We start from the raw sequence: 15,444 nt of genomic DNA, 5'->3' as shown, positions 1-15,444 counted from the left end.
TGTCTAAACAGACGTGAGCGTTCTGAGCTGATTGGAACACGCGTGGCCGTATTGCAGCTCTCTGTAGGAGTAATACGCTTGGAGTAATACGATATGTGTCACTTCCTGTGCGCGTGTGCAGGGATGCAAGCGATGCTTAGTAAGGTAGAATCAGAGCGCCCTCCACAGGCCAGTGTCTGAAAATGCCATCAGCAAAACAAATTGGGGCTACATTACCTGGCAATATAATGTAATATATTTCCCTGCATTTTAACAGATCAGAATGTGTTCACAAAGTTTACCATAAAATGGTTTGATGTTTTTGGCTTAAAAACAAAGTAAACAGAGGGTGTTGTTCTTTGGTCCGGTGGTCAGGGTACATGCGCGGCCTCTGCGCACAAAGCTCATTCCCTTCCTGATACAACCAGTGCCTTCGATCAAATTACACAGCACAGACGTATACAAACAATTTTATTGTATGACTTCGGTACAGAAGAGGGGAGAGACGCAAAGCCAGCTAAATGAAACTCGGATTATTTTTTTTAAAAAAAGGACTCAAAACTGTGCTTGAAAAATCCCACTTAATCTCCACCGTCTTCTACGAATCTCACTTCTGAAGTGCTCTTAATTCTGCACATGCACATCCACTGGGAGGTCAACCAGTGGCAACTGGCCGCCGACACTCGGCTGAGTAGTGAGGTCAGTAAAGAGTACAACCGGATGATGTAGGATAATGACAGCACTGGTGGCCGGGGCAGGGCTTCTAGAGCACTTCCTCTCCAGACAGGAAGGTGCTCAGATGCTTTCATTTGTCACAGGCTCAAATTATTTCCAGGCACTCTTGGTATACATAAATATCCCTAATTATTAGACTGTACAAGACACAGTGGTGGTGGTGGAGAATTTCCTGAAAACACACACACACAAAAATCCTTTGTTTTGTGGACTTTATATACAAGGGGACTCAGAAAGGTCAAGTATGTTCAGTGTAATAAAACTGTGTGTGCACGTTCTTTGGTCTAGGGCTGGAAAAGCAAGCAGAGAGAGCATGAGCCAACCGCACGGCCGGCACCGGGAGACAGCACGGCCGTGCGGATGCTTCTGGGAAGACGCCCCAGCGTACGCTGGGAGACTTAAAAGCCTTCAGTGTGTCAGGCGTGTGAAGTCCGTTGGTCGACGGGTCAGTTCAAGTCAAGCCTCACTGAGCTTGTGGCGGAACACATGACAGGAACACTTTGTCTTAACTGCATGCTTAGGTTGAGAATATGCATAAAAAATAACTATTCAGTTAGAACCGTGTGTGTGTGTGTGTGTGTGTGTGTGTGTGTGTGTGTGTGTTTTAAGCCCTGCTGAGGTGTATCCTTGGCAAACATCCTCTTAGAATGAGCAGTGTGATAAGAGTGTTAAAGAGTGATGTAAAACACACAAACACACACATACAATGCACTCTAACACACTAAAACTGCTTGTGGATGTAAACATGGCCCACTACTCGCAGATGGCAGCACCCCCTAGCTGCAGACGTACACCTACAACAGCCGGCAGTGATGAATATTCGGTCCTAACAGGCTGTAGCAAAAAAGAGTGAACACAGCCGTGTGTGGACGGCGCCCTTGGTCTCTCTGTACTCAACTCTCATAGTTCCCAGAAATATGCAAAAAAAATTAATGTATTTAACCTGAAGAGATTATGGTGGAAATGTGTTAAGTACTAAACAAAAGCTGGATATTTACATCGGCCCTCAAATCTATGTGCCCTAGCTGAGGTGTGAACGAACGGAACTTATGGTGTAATATTACAAACAAAACAAAAAGAAAACAACAAAGTTAGTAAATGATAATGAAGAAATACAGACAGGATACTTACATTAGGTGCTGTTTCGTAGCATGAGCCACAAAAAAAATAAAATAATAAGCAACCCTATAAAAAATGAGCAATAACAGAAGTACAATAGTTGTATTCAATAGCACCTGATCCACAAAACCGTGTGTTTTCAGAACATAGACATCTGCTTACTAATAGATGTGCTCAGTGCAATTGTAAACAGGCGTCACTTCTTAAAGGGACACAATGAGGACGTTAGTGGCATTCAGACGCCGTGTGATCTGGGTCAGCTCGGACCTGCCTGCGTGTTTTCCGGAACATTCTTCAGTCTGTTCACACTGGGTCAGTCCAACGCTTCCCCCTGAAGTAGCACCATGCTGGGGGGTGGGCGGGGGGGGATCTTTGATTCTTAACATTAGAACACCTTTGCCCGTTGCAGAGGAAGGCACGTGATTGGCTAAGTCCTCTTCATGCACACCTGGCACCTGCTGATGTGAGTCCGCAGGTTCCCAGCCTTTAGTGTAGTGGGGACGGGTTTCCTGGAACGGGAATTAACAGTCAGCAATGTCAAATTGATCAGTACGCGTCTTAAGGTGTGAAATTCTCAATATGGGAAGGATATCACAGGGAACCTAATAACCTCTTGAATTAGAATATATTATACGAAATATAAGAGTGCACAAGAGGTGGCCAAGAAACTGTAAATTGCAGAGAAACGGCAAGAAATAGGACCTTAGCTCTGAATAATTCACAGTTCCAGAGGGTGATTCAAATATAGGTCATATTTGCAGTATAGAGTTATGCTGCCCCCTAGTGATTAAAATAGTGACGCTGTCCCCTAGTGACTACGTTTATTCCAAACCCGGAGACAAAATACCAGCTCATTTTGATTAAGACTCTGGTTTGCATGAGATATTGGGACCAATGACGTACATATTTTGTGTGAGTTTTGTCTCCGAATATCAGTAAAAGGTAAATATAATAAACAACGTTGCACGCATAAACAAAAGGAAAATGTACGAGACGTGTGAACGTAAAGAAGTGCAAAGAATCTCCCACGTCCACTTCTAAAACAGGCCGGTACTGCACTGCGGCTCACCCTGAGCTAACCGAGCTCAGACTCATTATCTGTCTACCACGCGCCTTCACGAGCAGAGTCAGAGTCTCAGCTGGAAACAGAGAGTGGCTACGCAGACCTGAACATGTCCTCGTCCTCGATGGTGGCCAGCCAGAAGCTATATGAGTTGGCGTAGTAGTTGCAGGTGCCTCGGCCGTGACACTCGATGAAGGGCGCGGAGCGGAACTCCTCCAGACAGGAGCCGGGGGAGGCCAGAGCCTGACCCGATCCTTCCGCTCCGGCACTGGTGTGCTGAGAGCAGTCGAGGGAGAGAGAGAGGAAGAGAGAGAGCACGCAGGAGACAGACAGAAAGAGAGAGAGAGAGAGCATGCAGGAGATAGACAGAGAGAGAGAGAAAGCGAGGGAGAGAGCACGAGAGAGAGAGAGAGAGACAGAGAGGGAGAGAGCATGAGAGAGAGAGAGAGAGGAAGAAAGGGAGAGAGCGAGAGAGAGAGCATGCAGGAGAGACAGAGAGAGAAAGAGAGGGAGAGAGCACGAGAGAGAGAGAGAGAGAGACAGAGAGGGAGAGAGCACGAGAGAGAGAGAGAGAGACAGAGAGGGAGAGAGCGAGAGAGAGAGCATGCAGGAGATAGACAGAGAGAGAGAGCGAGAGGAAGAGAGGGAGAGAGCGAGAGAGAGAGAGAGCATGCAGGAGATAGACAGAGAGAGAGAAAGAGAGGGAGAGAGCACGAGAGAGAGAGCACGCAGGAGAAAGACAGAGAGAGGGAGAGAGAGAGCATGCAGGAGACAGACAGAAAGAGAGAGAGAGAGTGCAAGAGAGAGAGAGAGAGAGTGTGCAAGAGAGAGAGAGAGAGAGCATGCAGGAGATAGACAGACAGAGAGAGGGAGAGAGAGAGAGAGAGAGAGAGAGAGAGAGAGAGAGGTGACACCAATTTCCCTTCAGTCAAAATTCTGCAGGATCCCATTAACAGACACTCTATGGTGTGTTCACAGTCTCACCATGACGAAGGAGTAACCGATCCAGAGAGAGATCCACCCGTGAGGACAGGGTGGGATCATGATGGTCTGGCTGTGCACGGCGATCACCATGGCAGGAGCCTCACACACTGCACATCTGCAGTAGGATACACACACAACAGGTTCAGCATCAACAGAAAGATATAGAGGGGAGACGGTGCGCTCCCAGACCCAGAGCCCCCGGCACACTGACCTGCTAATGAAAGGCTTGATGCTGTCGCCCGTGACAGGGGCCATACTCATGGGCATGGGCTCAGGGGACGTGAGCCAGTAGGAGTAATCGTTACGGGAGGCAAAGTTACACACATTGTTGATGTTGCAGAAGAGGAAAGGCATGGGGCTAAACTTCCGTAGACAGCTGCCAGCCGTTCCTAACGGATGAAAGACCAGCAAACATTTACACCATTCAGCAGAGAGTTTTATCCAAGGCCACTTGCAATCATGACTGAATACAGCTTGAGTAATTGAGGGTTGAAGGTCTTGCTCAGGGACCCAACAGTGGCAGCTTGGCAGCGTGTGCATTTCCCCGGCGCCTTGTAGGCGCATTCATGCAGGACTGACCCAGGTCCTGGCCATGTGACCGCTCGTTGCCCTGCACGTAGAGGAGGGAGTATCCATCGTAGATCAGAGTGGTGCCCGCAGGGCACACAGGCACCTCCACGGACTGACTGTGGCGCGTCACCAGGAAGCCATGGTCCATGGAGGAGGGTCCAGGGGGGCCAATGTGGCCTGGGATCCCATCAGGGCCTGGAGGGCCGGGGTACCCTCTGGGTCCTAAAAAGAGCAGGGTGATGCACAAAGATTGTGCGAGGGTGTTACGAGATAACAGCATACGACACGCAGTGCATGTTTTGGCAAGCGAGCGCCATGTACCAGTAGGTCCGGAGGTGCCAGGTTCTCCTTTAGTGCCAGGAACGCCATTGTAGCCAGGTGCACCATCCTCTCCCTTAATACCTTTGGGACCCATTATTCCTGAAGGAAGAAGGGAGTAGGGGGTGGTAGAGAGAAAGAGGAGAGGGAGAAGAAGAGAGACAAAGAGATGGAGAAAGAGAGAGACAGTAAATATTTTTGGTTACGCTTGCTAACTAACTGAAGTATGATGGAAAATGCTTGGGTTTCCTGAGGCCTTGGTTTCTGCCTGCCTCGAGGGTTTGCTTGTAAGACGGAGCGTTTGGAACACTACCTTGTTGTCCTTTCAGTCCAGGATGTCCCTGAGGTCCAGGAAGACCTGGAGAACCCTGTAGTCCTGGGAAGCCGATGTCCCCTTTTACAAAGGTATGTGGCCCAGGAGGTCCCGGGGGGCCTTCACTACCTACATGGACGGTGTCGGAAATGAAGTTAGTAATTTGCCACATAAAACAGGCATAAAAACAGCACCTGAATTGTCTTAATAATAATAATAATAATAATAATAATAATAATAACAACAATCTTCCAGTTACCTTTTGGTCCAGGAAATCCTCGGTCACCCAGCTCACCCTTAAAACCTTGAACCCCAGTCTCACCCTTCGTACCTGAGGAGACGGAGATGGTTTAGAGGACAAAAAAGTAAAAGAAATGCAATTACATTTGTTGGTCAGCTGAGTGATTACACATTTGGTGAATTAACAAGCAGAGTCACATTTAGTTAGTATATTTGAATATGTACCATTTCCTATCCAATTCATTCACGTCTGATTGGATACGAATGTCTCACCTGGGAAGCCTGGAACTCCTTGAATTCCCATCTCGCCCTTTGGTCCGTCAACGCCCGGTAAGCCTGGCTGACCCTGAACAGCACAAGGGGACTCATGATGAACATTCTTTTTCACGTGTATGATGCGTGATGGGTGTTGGGTGCTTCTAACTTACAGGAAACCCAGTTATGCCTTTTTCTCCTTTCCCGCCCTGAGCGCCGTGTGGGCCTGGGAAACCTCTCTCCCCCACCTCGCCTTTCTCTCCAGGAATTCCTGGAACGCCTGCAGGCCCGGGAGCGCCAGTCTGCCCTGCAAATGTAACATTGGGAAACATCTTTTTAGAATGAGTGACACCTAGAAGATCAAACTCGTTTAGGAACGGTAACAACCGCTGTGTTAGAGAACCTGAAGTCCTTAAAGGCAATAACACATCATAAAGTGTCCTTCAGGTACAGTAAAGTGTTAAAGATGGACCTGGTTCTCCTGGCTCTCCCTCAGGTCCTTGTTTGCCTTTGGGGCCCTCCATGGGTGTCCCCGGTAGTCCTCTTTCTCCAGGTCTGCCCTGGCTGCCTTGGAAGCCTGGCACGCCTCTGTCTCCTTTGGCTCCAGGAATACCTGGGCTCCCAGAAAGTCCCGGAAGACCTGGGGCGCCTCTATCACCTGAGAGTGGAAGAGCAAAGTCACCTCAGCAGACTGTTAATTTTCCTCCCAAAATGTTCCTCTCTGTACAAGCCCTGTGTATTCATCAGGGTCGAACACTGACAGACTCCTGGGATTCTCTGTTACGCTGCTAATGACTATGGTAGCGACAGCTTTGGATGCTCTGGATGGACGCTGTTTACATCTTTCCGGGTTTCAGTAACCAGACTGGTTCTGTCTAGAGGGCATATAGTATAGAAGGCTTTTTCATGCTTCTGGAAAATCGGCTCGATGCAGGAATTTGAAAATGGCACACTTTGTATATGAAGGCGAATCCCGTCACTACAAAATCCCAAACACGATCCATGAAAATAAAAGAGGTGTTGGACAGTAAGCAGTAGACACTAGTCTATATCTCGTGCTTGCATCCAAACCCATGCAGATCCATGCATGCATTCAGGAAACAGCTCATCACTGCAAACATAATCATGTCATGTTTTAAGGGATATAACCCAAAGCATTATTAATGCCTGGTCAAATGGTGCTGTTAATTAGTCGGACTGTCCCAATGAACAGAACATTGAAGGTGCCAAGAAAATAGACATGTAATTCATTGTAGAATTTGTCCATATGAAGTTAGTGCAATGACCCTGCATTGGGTGCCACTTTTCTGCCATTATTAAACCCTGTATTATCATTAGAAAGGTAAAAACTGAACAAGAATCTGCATATTATCTTTAAAACATATTATGATTTGTTTGTGTAGACGTTAGGGAAGTCTGACCTTTAATGCCGGCCTGTCCTGGGGTCCCAGGGAAGCCTGTTCCAGGTAAACCTAAAGAACATATGAAAAGATCTCACATCAAAAGATGTCACATTTCTTTCTAATGCATGTGGAACTGGAATAGCTCAAAAAGACATTAAAGTGGCCTTTCAGATATAGCTCTGGGGAATCTTTAAATATCAAGAGTCAGGTTAGCAAGGTCATATTCTACTATTCCACTATGTTTTCCTTAATTATTCAAATAATTATACCGTTATTTGATATTTCATTACATTGCTTGTAAATATGAATTTTAAAAATTTATTTATATATATAAAGAGAGAGAGAGAGAGTGTTGGATCATTATACCTGGATCCCCCCTCTCGCCCGAAGATCCAGGAATTCCATCTTTTCCGGGCTGGCCTTTATCTCCCGGTGATCCTGGAGGGCCCTGAAGACCAGGTTCACCTATATCCAGGCAAAACATCCCATCCAACAAGAGGATATGGCCAATAGTTTTTAGAAAATGCATTATTTAAATTTTTCTTAATATTTTCAGGAAGACTCTGCATTCCAATAAGTGCTAAAATTATTATCATCCTAGAAGAACATTATTTACACATGGTTATCATTGTTACCCACCCGGCCGTCCCTGATGTCCTGGCTGTCCTGGTAACCCAGGCAACCCTGATACACCCTTCTCTCCTGGTACTCCAGGACTGCCTGCTCAGAAAACAAATAGTTGTGTGAGTAAGGACCTTAAGCCGTGTGTATTCAATACATAAGGGGTTCACTGAGTGCAAATGTAAAGGGCCATACTAATGAGCCAGACAGTGGACTAAATCACAGGGCTCTTTTGTAATGTTCTTTAAGTGGTATTTAGAAATGGTTACTATTCCAGTAACTTTCTGAGATACAAACACAAATTTACAGATACAAATTTTTTTTGAAAAAAAAAAAAACTTGCCTGGGAAGCCAACGTGCCCCTCGTCTCCTTTCGGCCCATTACTTCCAGGGATTCCTGGGACACCCATGGCACCTTTCACGCCCTTTTGGCCAGACTCACCAGGGAAACCAGGCATGCCTATTTGACCCTGTGTACCACAGTCATGTGGGAAGAAAAAATTTGAATCAGTTGTCAGATTTATTTACTACATTTCTAACTTTAACTTCAATGTTCAATCCTTTTGATGCTAACAAACACACCTACACAGTCGATAATTACTGCAATAAATAAATATTGTAAATATGAAAAATAAATAAATCACCTTCTCGCCAGGGAGACCAGGGAGTCCTATTCCCGGAAGACCTGAGTCTCCTTTTTGACCTTTATGTCCTTGTTCTCCTTTAAACCCAGGATGTCCTGGTGTCCCAACCAGTCCTTTAGAGCCTTTTGATCCCACCACTCCTGTAGGCCCAAATATCAAAAAGGTCATTAACCCAAAAAGTCAAAAGGATTTTGCTAACTAAGAAGACAACAGTTACTTATTATCATATGTATTTAGCTACCTCTATTTATACCTATAACACCAATATTCATCATGTTGACTGTTAACATCTTGCTCTTTACTGGATAGCTGGTGTTGTTTCATGATTTACATTTTTTTTACATGATTTACATCCAAAGCAACTTACAATAATGACTGAAATCAACTTGAACAATTGAGGATTAAGGGTCTTGCTCAGGGGCCCAACAGTGGCAACCTGGCAGTGGTGGGACTTGAACCGGCAACCTTCAGATTACAAGTACCTTAACCACTGAGCTAATGTCACCAATAGTACTACTAACTATATCAATGCCTATATCAATATCTAAGTCTATTAAGATAATGGAACACCACTGATAAACCGCTACTGATTAAGTAAGATGAGATCATAAAGTATCATATTTGCTGTTACTTAGTTCAAGTTTATCACTGGACTAAGTAACATATAGTAATATGTGTAGTACTGGTGAACTGGTTAGATCTTTACAGTGATAGAGGTTTTTCCCATTGTACCTGGCATTCCCATTTCTCCAACACTGCCTTTAGTGCCAGGAAATCCAGGACGTCCAGGTTCTCCAGGGACTCCTGTGTCACCTTTGGCACCTAAGGTGGACAAGAGGATAGGATTAATTTTCATGCCTCTTATAGGTAATAGCGAAGGCACTGGAGGAGTTTATCAGTGCTTGTTCAATGTATTTACACCACTGGAAGCAACTTTACCCGGATGTCCCGGTGAACCGGGCATTCCATCCTTTCCAGCCATTCCAGGGTCTCCAGGCATACCTTGATACCCTTTCTCCCCTGTCGGGCCAGGGACACCTGTGAGAAGAGTTCGCGAGTTTAGGTTTGAGTCTTATCTTGCGCCGATCTGCACTATGGCCCAAGGATTTTGTCTCATACCTATGTCACCAGTGTCTCCCTTTTCTCCTTTCATATTTTCCATTCCCTGTGCCATTGTCAGATTTCCAGGTGGTCCCATTTGTCCTCTGTCTCCTTTGAGACCCTTTGGTCCGAGGTCACCTTTTGGCCCACTGAAACCAGGGTCGCCTGCCAGGTTCAGAATCATAAGTAAGCAAACAGGCATAAGAAATGTCCATAGGGAAGAAAGGTCTCAAATACATCCTAAACGCTCCACCTCTTTGTCCAGTTTCTCCTGGGATTCCCCTGATGCCTTTAAATCCAGGAGACCCTGGCATTCCCATCAATCCCATTTCTCCTTTGGAACCTGGGACCAATTTCCACACACATAAGCAAGAGTCAACTACTGACAAATATTTACCAGCACAGCATGTCACTTCACAAAGAGGCCATTTCCAAAGTGCAGAACATCATGGACACCTCACCTCTTTCCCCAGGAAATCCGTCATTTCCAGGAACCCCTGGATCTCCTGGAAGCCCTTTGGGCCCAGGTGATCCAGGAAAACCAGGGATGCCCTTCTCGCCCTGAGGACCGGGCATTGCTGGACCGGGAATACCTGGCAGACCTCGCTCTCCTTTTTCACCAATATGGCCTGCAATATCACAGAGAAATGCATCAAATGAACATTAGCCACCTAAGAGTTCATGCCCTCCCATTTGCACATATTCTAAAAGTTGCCTATCCAGTTGCTCTTCAAAGAGGAACTCACCAAAGGGACCAGGTTTTCCAGGAGGTCCCACTGTTCCAGGTGCCCCTGGCTCGCCAATTCCTGCGGGTCCAGGTGGTCCTGCAAATCCATGAGCCCCAGGAGGTCCTACCTCACCTGGAGGAGAGAAAGAGCACTGAATTACAGACATGCAGTTCCTGGTGGGAAAAGGGTGTTCTTTTTTCCTGCCTGCTAATGTGGCATGTTAATCAAAAGCAAGCCTTAACTAACCCTGTGATTCCTGATTTTTTTTCTGCTCAAATTACATTTGGATTCTATTACTGTACCTTTCACACCCTGAGAACCAGATGGGCCAGTCTGTCCCTCAATTCCAGGGATTCCTGGCATTCCTACACTACCCTTCTGGCCTGGAAATCCAGGTACTCCTGGTTGCCCTATAGAGCCCTTGGGTCCTGGAAGGCCGATGCCTGGTTCACCCTATAGGATATAACACCGCTCGCAATGAACCAGGGCTACTTACAGGATGCTGCACATAAAACATTTATCACCAATACACCATCAAAATACCATCATACTTTTTGCCCTGGTTGTCCTACATGCCCAGGAAAACCATCATAGCCTGGGGGACCAGGCTCTCCAGGGATTCCTGGAGCACCGGGTATACCAGAGAACCCTGAAGAGAATGACAGAATGATTTCAGAAAATAATACAGCTAGTTCTGTTATGTCCTATTGTCATTATACCAGACTTAATGCATTGCTTTTAAAGTTCACCATTTCATATATGATACTACACCAGACTTAGTGCATTGCTTTTAAAAGCAATGCATTAAGTCTGGTGTAATTACTTTACTGTAATAATTGTAACTTACCTTTTGGCCCTGGTGGTCCAGGAGGTCCAGTTCCTGGAAGGCCATTATCACCTTTCAGCCCAGGGAATCCTGGCAATCCTTGATCACCCGGGGGACCCATTTCACCTTGAGAGTTAAAATGAAACTTACCATTACACAGATAAATGCGATACACAATGTATACTGCACATGTGCTGGAATTCACTGTACCCATGTTTGAGCGGAAATGGTTGTTATCTAATATGCTTATCTATATTCACAGTTTAAGGCACTAGAATAAGGAATCTTTTTGTTAACAGCTGAATAGAAGTTACCTGGAATACCAGGTCTTCCAGACTCTCCACGAGGTCCTGGTGCACCCTGAGGTCCTGGTGAACTCACACCTTTTCCAGGTTCACCTTTAAGTCCTACAAGAAGGACAGTATAACTAATTAAAATATGACCAACTTTGGATTATCAACATTCTTGTTTTCAGTATATTTCCAAGTAATATTCTGCATATTTAGAGAACAAGTAAATATTAAATGTACAAATTAATTTAAAAAATGAATACTGACCTGGTATTCCTGGACTTCCTGGTACACCAGGTGACCCTGAACTTCCCTTCTCGCCGGGATCTCCTGGTAAACCAGTTCCTGGAATACCTGGGGGTCCTCTCTCTCCAGGAGACCCCGGAGGTCCTCTTTCTCCATCCAGACCACGATCACCTTTAATACCTTCTCTGGCCTTAAAAGAAAAAAAAAAGACTTGTATGTTACAATATGCATTAGATAACAGAACCTACATCCAGCTAAGATGATCTGATAAGTCATATAATGTAAATAATAAGGAACAAAACAATTGGAAATAAACATTTTGTATGTTTGGTTTTTTTTTTAGAGATAATCCCTCACCGGTTCTCCTTTGAGTCCAGGAATACCTGGATATCCATCCTTTCCAGGAATTCCATCTTTCCCTGGAAATCCCCTTGCACCAGGAAGGCCAGGGGAGCCCTTATCTCCCTTCAGCCCTGGTGCTGCATAGATATCACCAGGCTCACCTACTGCTCCTGGATTGCCCCTTAAACCTGGGGAACCTGGGGAACCCTGAATCCAGGAAAAAAAACCCACCTTTTTGTTTTTTTTGTTTTTGACTGTGCTTAAAGCATAAGATGTGCATGTACCAGAGTGATAAACAGGAGGGCATTTAACGGGCAAACACTGTTAATGTTAAACTAATTTCCATCGACAAGTTGGCAAATACTAGTGAATCTGTGATGCCAGTATGTAGCGGAACTTCAGTGGCTGTCGAGGGTGTTGTGCAACCATAGCCAAGCATGCAGACAAGCCTCCAGAAAGCGGTAAATTATTTGTAAAACCATAACTTATAATTTTACATTTAATAAATAAGTTATACACAATGCCTGGTCATTTTCATTTTGATTTTTGCTTATTAGAAGCACAGACAGCTGCTAAAGTGCTAATCCCAAAATTGTACCATTCAGACAGGCTGTTTCTACGGGCTCTGGCCCAGACCAGGCTGAAGTCCATAAGAACTCTAGAAATGGTTTCTGGACCTGTGTGGACACTGTAGCATTAAGGTGAGGGTCAGGTCGACAGTGACAGACCTATTCGCTCTGTATGAAATCTCCAGGGGACATAGCATTGGGTATGTAATAGCTTTAAAGTGTTCTAGGACCAGACCTATAGAGACTTTCGTGACATTTAGTCATTTAGTCCAGTAAACTTAATCTCTTTGAGAACTGGGATGGTGGTCGAAGACTGAAAGCTTGTGGAAATGCAGCAGAGCTCCTGTGACCTGTCGAAGATGTCTGTAAAAACCAGCGCTGCTCATTCACGGCAGTTTTTTAGGGGTGGACGGCGAGACGTTTCTGTCGTGCGCAACGTGTTGATATCCTGATGGCAGGAAGATGATGGGACACAGGTGAGAAAGACCATTTGGAGATTAAAGCAGGAGATCATTCCTGCATCCGCAGCAGCAAATCTGCAGTAAAACTCACTCGCATCGGTCATTAAGCAGAAGGAGAGATCTTCTCCTCTTGTAGGTTGCAACCTCCTAGTGGACTTTCCAAACAAAGTTGGGTTGTCAGCAGCAATGCAGCTTTTCCCACCAACCCTGTTGCTGCAATCCTTTTAGCTAGCTTGCATTTTCCCTCTTTATGAAGAATCCTGCTCGCACCCCTGAAGGCCATCTTCCTTTCTGTCCAAGTCTGGCTGGGAACGAGGTTCTCACTGCTGTGTCTCACCCAAGGTTTAGCTGGAGTGAAACTGATGAGCTAATGTAGGACATCACATTGTCCAGTTTGTGGGCTCAATGTCTCCATACATCCACTTACAGTTTTTGCCTGTGTTTTGGTATGGGGTGAATGAGACTTCTCAGATAATCAGCACATCTGCGTCTCCTTCACCTCCTCGTCAGGTTGATCAACACACCTGCCTCTCCTTCACCTTCTCGTCAGTTCGATCACGTTCAGGTTACTTGTGAGAATTTTCCTCAAAATCTGATGCTTTCTGAGCAAATTCCAGAATCATGCCGGGTGGAATGTTATCCCTCTGGGCAAGTAAGGATTTTTGTGATTAAGTGATCACCAGGAGTCATTTGGGATGTCTCTCAGGTGTGTTTCACATATGCTTTTAGCCTGAATGGAGGACCTAAACACTCCAAGAAATAAATTCAGTAGGTAAATACAAAACTGGCCGTAATGGGGATTTAGAGGGAATTTGGGGAAATGTCTGCACATACCGGGATCCCAGGATCTCCGTTAAGACCAGGCTCACCCTTGTCTCCTTTCCTGCCTGCTGGTCCAGGGTAACCTAACAAAGATATATTTATCCCAGTGAATAATGTGCATAAAACGAGATTAATCGCTGAGTTAATTGAAGAATAGTGTACAAGCACACTAAGATCATGTCAGGGTACAGGCACCAGTAAGCAGAGCTACCTCCCTCACGCCAGATGAACACAGATCTGAGGTAGTAGGTCAATATGCATGGAAATGGACAGCGACGTCGTTTTAATGGTTACTTCTATATTTGAGCACAGCGAACGTCCAAATGATCCAAATATACTGCCCATTTATTATTCTTTTTTATTTCTTATAATTATTAAAAGAAGCGGGACCATAGAATTACAAATCAGAACTTACTCGAGGTCGCTTAAAAATGCTTAACTAGTCCTAACTGATTCACAGCATGTCATGAAAATCCACAAAGGCCCTTTGTTTACTGCTGCACTTTACCTTGCTTTCCTTGGGGTCCTACAGGACCAGGTAAACCTGGAGGTCCAAATGCTGAACAGTCTGTACAAGGCTCTCCTCGGTCACCTGAAGGAGCAGACAACAAAACAAACTCAGACATTCACTGCTATTCACAATGCAAATTTAAGCAAGGGGTGTGTCCTGGTGGGTGGGACTTCGGGCCCTTGATTGGATGGTTATTGGGAGTGAAGCCGCTGGGCCATTGGGCAAGGCTCAGGTCACCGTATACGGTAAGTTCAGGTAACAGTCCAAATTTTAATTTGTTTCACTTTTTCTTTTTTTTTTTGCCTTAAGCTCAAACCTCATCTGAGAAAATTTAAGAGCTATCAAGTGTACTTTATTCTGCCAGACAGCACACAATGTAACATGTTTAATCAATTCAATTTTAAATTAAAAGTTCTCAAATTAATCCATTAGAGAAATCAATGAAATGTGTATATAGTAAAGTAATTGTACTGCATGTAAAATGCTTACTTTACTTCTGTAAGTTGGTCTTAACTCTATGTGCTGAACTACACTAGTACAAATGCACCACTAACTTAACTAATAACAATGTACTGTATTGTGGCGGAAATCCTTTCAGTGCAATGGGTATTGGCAGTATGACAAAAATGAATATATGGGAATAATTCCACGTTTTCTTATTCCCTGTGTAAGAAGCAGGAGACGGCAGGTGTGTAAATGCCCCCAGCCTCACCTTTCTGCCCCACCTCTCCCTGCAACCCAGCAGGTCCCGGGGGCCCCGCAGTTCCACGGTCACATTCCCCACCTACACGTATAATAAAACGGAAAAGCTGGATTTGGATTTGCTTCCAGTAGAGGGCTTGACTCAAAATACTACACATAGCTGAACCCACTGGATTCGCCCCGAGGTCCAGGTATTCCGGGGGGTCCGTCAGCACCAGGAAGTCCTCTGAGGGACTCTCCGTCAGGACCTCTCTCTCCTTTTTGGCCATTTTCTCCGGGGAAGCCGTCCTTTCCAGGTGGACCTTCGAAATTCCTGCCTACATCCGCCCAGGTGCGCATGGGACATGGACAACGGAGTGAGACCCAGGGATCCCGCGGGATGAGTAAACTCACGGAAGACGATTTCAGATCAATATTTCTTTTAGTTTCACTTTACGTTTTAAGTTTGAAGGACATTTTAGATTTTAGACTTTAAGTTACAGATGTCAATATCGTCCCCTTACCTGGGACTCCAGGATCTCCAACAGGCCCTGGGAATCCTGTGAAAAAAGATCGTGGGTCAGTCCAGGGGTAAATTCATACTGAATTATCAATTTCAAATC

General features: G+C 45.3%; 1 protein-coding gene across 1 annotated transcript in view; it reads right to left on the bottom strand.

The window, feature by feature from the left end:
* Positions 1-433: 433 nt before the first annotated feature.
* Positions 434-15,444, bottom strand: part of col4a1 (collagen, type IV, alpha 1) — a 36,153-nt gene continuing 21,142 nt past the window's right edge. The window contains exons 20-52 of the mRNA XM_027024414.2: positions 15,346-15,381; positions 15,013-15,159; positions 14,853-14,924; positions 14,138-14,221; positions 13,642-13,712; positions 11,793-11,984; positions 11,457-11,625; positions 11,214-11,306; positions 10,921-11,025; positions 10,625-10,722; positions 10,376-10,526; positions 10,092-10,205; positions 9,807-9,974; positions 9,599-9,688; positions 9,364-9,510; positions 9,184-9,282; positions 8,977-9,066; positions 8,245-8,384; positions 7,944-8,070; positions 7,619-7,699; positions 7,346-7,444; positions 6,998-7,048; positions 6,049-6,234; positions 5,750-5,883; positions 5,595-5,667; positions 5,341-5,412; positions 5,082-5,210; positions 4,772-4,870; positions 4,460-4,672; positions 4,092-4,269; positions 3,881-3,995; positions 3,000-3,172; positions 434-2,342 (exon numbers count right to left, since the gene is read on the bottom strand). Of these exons, the coding sequence (XP_026880215.2) occupies positions 2,261-2,342; positions 3,000-3,172; positions 3,881-3,995; positions 4,092-4,269; positions 4,460-4,672; positions 4,772-4,870; positions 5,082-5,210; positions 5,341-5,412; positions 5,595-5,667; positions 5,750-5,883; positions 6,049-6,234; positions 6,998-7,048; positions 7,346-7,444; positions 7,619-7,699; positions 7,944-8,070; positions 8,245-8,384; positions 8,977-9,066; positions 9,184-9,282; positions 9,364-9,510; positions 9,599-9,688; positions 9,807-9,974; positions 10,092-10,205; positions 10,376-10,526; positions 10,625-10,722; positions 10,921-11,025; positions 11,214-11,306; positions 11,457-11,625; positions 11,793-11,984; positions 13,642-13,712; positions 14,138-14,221; positions 14,853-14,924; positions 15,013-15,159; positions 15,346-15,381 (3,878 nt within the window). The 3' untranslated portion in view covers positions 434-2,260. The remainder of the gene's footprint in view (positions 2,343-2,999; positions 3,173-3,880; positions 3,996-4,091; positions 4,270-4,459; positions 4,673-4,771; positions 4,871-5,081; positions 5,211-5,340; positions 5,413-5,594; positions 5,668-5,749; positions 5,884-6,048; positions 6,235-6,997; positions 7,049-7,345; positions 7,445-7,618; positions 7,700-7,943; positions 8,071-8,244; positions 8,385-8,976; positions 9,067-9,183; positions 9,283-9,363; positions 9,511-9,598; positions 9,689-9,806; positions 9,975-10,091; positions 10,206-10,375; positions 10,527-10,624; positions 10,723-10,920; positions 11,026-11,213; positions 11,307-11,456; positions 11,626-11,792; positions 11,985-13,641; positions 13,713-14,137; positions 14,222-14,852; positions 14,925-15,012; positions 15,160-15,345; positions 15,382-15,444) is intronic.

Source organism: Electrophorus electricus, chromosome 25, assembly GCF_013358815.1.
Source record: "Electrophorus electricus isolate fEleEle1 chromosome 25, fEleEle1.pri, whole genome shotgun sequence".
NCBI classification, from domain to species: domain Eukaryota; kingdom Metazoa; phylum Chordata; class Actinopteri; order Gymnotiformes; family Gymnotidae; genus Electrophorus; species Electrophorus electricus.
This window is presented reverse-complemented; position numbering and strand designations above follow the sequence as displayed.